This window comes from Cryptomeria japonica, chromosome 4 (genome assembly GCF_030272615.1).
Source record: "Cryptomeria japonica chromosome 4, Sugi_1.0, whole genome shotgun sequence".
Classification (NCBI taxonomy): domain Eukaryota; kingdom Viridiplantae; phylum Streptophyta; class Pinopsida; order Cupressales; family Cupressaceae; genus Cryptomeria; species Cryptomeria japonica.
The window spans coordinates 377,576,222-377,581,058 of NC_081408.1; the positions used below are offsets into that span (position 1 = coordinate 377,576,222).

The following is a 4,837-nucleotide window of genomic DNA, read 5'->3' on the forward strand; positions in this document are numbered from 1 at the left end:
GACAAAAAACAAAAAGGTTTTTAATTGGATTAACCAAGCCAAAAAAAACTATCCTAAGATAATTAAAGAGTTCATGACTGTTTAAACTCTGTTTCAAGATATCGTGATCTTATTAAAAGATGGAAATGGAAATGAATCTTTTTATAGTTCATGATATCAGGCAATCTGTTTTTGAGTTTACAGATTACTTAAGATATATGAGACTACCTCATATCCCACACAAGAGACACCTAACTGTGTTACAAACAAGGTGTACATACCTTTATCCCTTGCAAAAATTGAACTTGAGACCTCTCTTTCAAAAATGCAAGTTCCTCACCATAATAAAAAATAAATTCTAAGAAAAAATTGAAACACATCATAATCTCAATTTAATAGAAAACCCATTAGATAATCAAAAAGAATGAAAATAGTCGTGTCTACCATGCTTTCAAAATGATCAATGCTGTGAATATTAGTGTTCTTTTCAGTATGCCATTTGTGAATTAAGAAAATTGAATAAGAGAATTTCAAGATTGCTGGAAGACACAATAGAAACTTGCTAATCTAGTGAAATACCATAAACCGGTTGAACTAGTCGAGAGAAATTCAACCATATCAAAGTTTATTGAGAAAATACAAACATCTCAAGCATTCACAATTGAATATAGAGGAGAAAAAAATATATAGAACTCTTGGCATATTTGGCTAATCCAATTTACAAAGAGAAATGCATCCACCGTTTTATTTCAAAGACTTGTTAACTCTATTGGAAATCCAATTTCTGAAAATTTGCTTTATGTCTCTGGTCAATTAATTGTAATTTGCAGAATGAAACTGACTAAAACAGTGGATGTCATATTTTGTGCAGCTCATAACCAGACAGATAGTAGTGTAAAACACAATGACAAATTAATGATCTCATATTTTATTCGCTTGTTCATATATTTTTTAAATGCAATTGCAGTTATTTTTCTTTCAACGATGAACAGAGGTAATAACTAGTGAAGATATGAACCATTTTAGGGTGTAGAGTGCAGCCAATACTAGTAGGAAGTACTGGAACTATGGATTGGCCGATTAAGGCAAAGGTATGTTTAGCTCATGTAAAAATTGTGATAGCATTGTGATGTTATGGATGACTAAGTGGTAAAGGGAGCTCACTTTGTTGAGAACGATTCAGCTTTTAACTACATAAATTTCCACTAAGAAAACAAATATTTAAGATTGGCAGGACCAAGGCTAGAATGGCTATAGCAACTTTGTGTTCATGAAGAAGACTGGGCAACGCATACATTAGTACAGGTCTATATCAGTAATAGTAACCAATATTGGATATAAACGATGGTTAGTTTGGATTGGAAATATTGTTCCAGGCAGGGACATGGTTAAAAAGCTGTAACTAGAGAATTGGCGGATACTCTTAAAATTCTGTACTACATATGGTGTTTTCACTTTTCTCAGACCTGCCTGTTAAAAAGCTGTAACTGGAGGTTTGGCGGATACTCTTAAAATTCTGTACTACATATGGTGGTTTCACTTTTCTCACTCCATGAGAATGATTAAAAAGGTTTCTGGGAGAAATCTGTGTAAATATATTTGCAACATCATTTATGAGGAACCAAAAGATACAGGAATTTCAACATTTTATTTAAAAAGAAAAGAAGTTAACAAAACTCACTAATATCCCGGGGAAAGTTAAAAATCACAATAAGGGACAAAGAAGATCTGGATGAAGTAATTTTGAAAAGCTTTAATTTATAGAATGACTGACACAGACAGTTCAACTTGGTAAATTATGAAAAACTTTAATTTATAGAATGATTGATTGAGGTAGAAAGAGTTCAATTTGGTAAATTATCTTCCTTACCTTATGAAGCCAAGACTTTTAGCGTCAAGTACGTATACAGTACCTCAGTAATTTACATCAGGCTAGAATACAGAACGGCATTAAGCCCCCCCTCTTGGAGATTGAATCAACGCGCAAAAGAATTAACAAGAGCTTTGAATTCTCCGATTATATTAAAGCTCAAAAACAGGGAATTGAGTCCCTGATCCAGAAGAAGAAAAGAAAGCCTAAAATTAAGTGAGCGCGTTGGCGCCGGCAACGATTTCCAAGATCTCGCCGGTAATCTTGGCCTGCCGGGCCCTATTGTAGGTAATGGAAAGCGACTTGGTGAGATCTTCAGCATTGTCACTGGCACTGGTCATGGCGTTCATACGAGCAGCGAGCTCACTAGCGAGAGACTCCTGAAGGGCACGGAGGACCTGGCTGTTAAGATAAAGGGGCAGCAGAGCGTCCAAGATCTGAACAGGGTCTTGTTCAAACTGCACCACAGACGAAAGCTCAGTGGTAGGAGTCCTCACGACTTCTCTCTCCACCGTCAATTTGCCCCCTTTGGTGGTTAGCCTGAACATCTCATCCTCCGCCGCATCAACGCAAACGCCATTAATGTCACAGACCTCGCCCTTGGGAGAAAGGGGCAAGAGCGTGTGGATGACAGGGTCCGACTTTATAAGCGAAACAAACTTAGTGTACAGAAGCTCCACCTTGTCGACCTCCTCACTGATAAAGAGCGAGAAGACATCATCAGAGATGGCCTGAGCCTCCTTGGTGGTCGGCTGGGGACCCACTTCCAGGTACTTGTCGACCGGAATCTCCGGTCTCCGCCGGAAATAGGTCGACCCCTTCTTCCCCACACTCACAATAGTATAGGCTACGCCCACCTCCCTCAGCTCTCTCATGCGCCGCTCCGCCCGCTTCAGCACAAAATTGTTGAACCCACCGCAGAGCCCCCTGTCGCCGGTCACCACCACTAAAGCCACCTTCTTCACGGGCCTCACCTGGGTCAATGGGATATCCACATCCTCTGTCTGCAACTGTTCGTTCAGGTTGTAGAGCACCTGCACCAGGGTCTCTGAGAAGGGCCGCCCGTTCACCACCGCCTCCTGCGCCCGCCGCACTTTTGCCGCCGCCACCAGCTTCATTGCATCCGTAATCTTCTTCGTGTTCTTAATGGAGTCTATGCGCTGCCTCAGTGCCCGCAGGTCGCATAACACCAGGGGAGCTCTCCGCACTGCGCACCCGCGCTTGCCCTTCCACTCTATCCCGTATATGTTGCCCGCCCTTACTGGGCATGGTGACATCATCAGCTGCATAGATGCCATTCTCCCTCCTCAAAGCTCTCTGTCGTCTTCTTGCCAATTTTCTCTGGCCCCCGATTTCTGCCTTCACAGACGAGGCCCCCGCAGTTGGTATGTCATTGTGATTTGGAAGTCGGACGGCTTGGATGTGGGGATTGGGTCATCGGACGGCCTGGGTTGGAGGTGAATGGGAGGAGGATAAGGCGCTTGTACCGGATGAGATGAGCTTCTGGATAAGGCCCTCTCCCAACCCTCATTTCTTACTTTCAACAAACTTATGATATGCCCTCCTAGATTCACACTTTCACTTGGGTTTATTCTATGGTCAAGGGTAAGGTCCCATGTAGGTTTCTAAAATATCTCATGGATATTGTTGAGATTTTGTAGTGTAGTTTAAGTTTATGAAAATGGGAATAATTGAAAATGGATATTTTTATCTAATTCTACTACAAAGGAGATGTACATATCTCACCACTTGCAGGATTTGAATTTGTTGGCTTTCTTTGAAGAATACAGATCTTCCTAAATTTATAGAAGCTAGGGTTGTTATAGTTAACTTTGTGTACCCACAAATTCCAAACGGTACATCGGATTTTGATGTTTATTTTTTGCCTTCGGATGCAACTTAACTGTGTATAGCTATTGTTTTGGCTTCTAGGTAGTAACGATGCACGTTGTGGGATTTGTTATGCACGTAAGGGTCAAAAAGTACACATTTCAAAGTGTCGCTCGATACCTGCTTAAAGATGCCCTAATAATCATGCACTTAAAATTGTTGATATGGGTACCAATAAAGGTGCACAAATAGGCCAATTATGGTCCAAAAATGTTAAAAAATGAGTGGCTATTGGTACATGTTAAATTTATTAATGAGTTTTTAGTTGTTTATTTTTTTTATTTTTTTAAGTTAGTAATTGAGGGGTTGGGTGTGCAGGAGGAGTGAACAGTTATTGGAACATGAACAGCAACTTGTGCTTTTTCCCTATTGATCTTATGAAATTTATTTTTTGTATATTTATTTTAATAGACTGAATAAATATAAAACAATAAATAATAAATTGGTAGAAATATAAAAAAATTCATATCATTGACAAGTGGAGGGACAGAATCTAAGCTTGTTACACTCCACTTTTTGGCTTTCAATTACTTTTAACCTTTATGTTAATATGCGTGTAATTTTGCACACAAGTATGATTCTTCATAAGGCTAATGTTTAATGTTTAGATATAAACATAATTGTTTATAGATATATACAATTGTTTTAAAAATGTTATGGCTAAACATTAAAATGTTCTAGAGATGGTTCATTGTTTAAGAATCCCATGTGAGACCATAACTAACAACTATTTATAATTATCAACACCCTGTTAATGTAGTTTTCTACCAATCCTCAATTATGTCATAAAACACGGTTTAAGTGTTTTAGTCGTAACCTTTCCGATCGAAAGGGTTCCTATAAGAACCTTTTAGTTAGCATAAAATGTGACATAGGTTTGTGCTTTTACCTTTAAGGAGTTAGTGATTAATTTATTTTTTGTTTTACATACATACCTTGAGATAAAATCAATGTGTTGTATTTTAGTAAGCTATAATATTGGTCACGATCTTATGTTTGAATGCCCTCCTTAGTGGGCAATAAATCAAATGGAGATATTGTTGTGTGGCGTGGAGAGAGAGAGAGAGAGAGAGAGAGAGAGAGAGAGAGAGAGAGAGA

At 38.7% G+C, this 4,837-nt stretch overlaps 1 protein-coding gene across 1 annotated transcript; it reads right to left on the reverse strand.

The window, feature by feature from the left end:
- Window positions 1–1,712: 1,712 nt before the first annotated feature.
- LOC131047521 (ATP synthase gamma chain 1, chloroplastic) lies at window positions 1,713–3,402 on the reverse strand. Its single transcript, XM_057981394.2, has one exon. The coding sequence runs from the start codon at window positions 3,145–3,147 to the stop codon at window positions 2,062–2,064; it is 1,086 nt and encodes a 361-aa protein (XP_057837377.1). The 5' UTR covers window positions 3,148–3,402; the 3' UTR covers window positions 1,713–2,061.
- Between the last annotated feature and the right edge of the window lie 1,435 nt (window positions 3,403–4,837).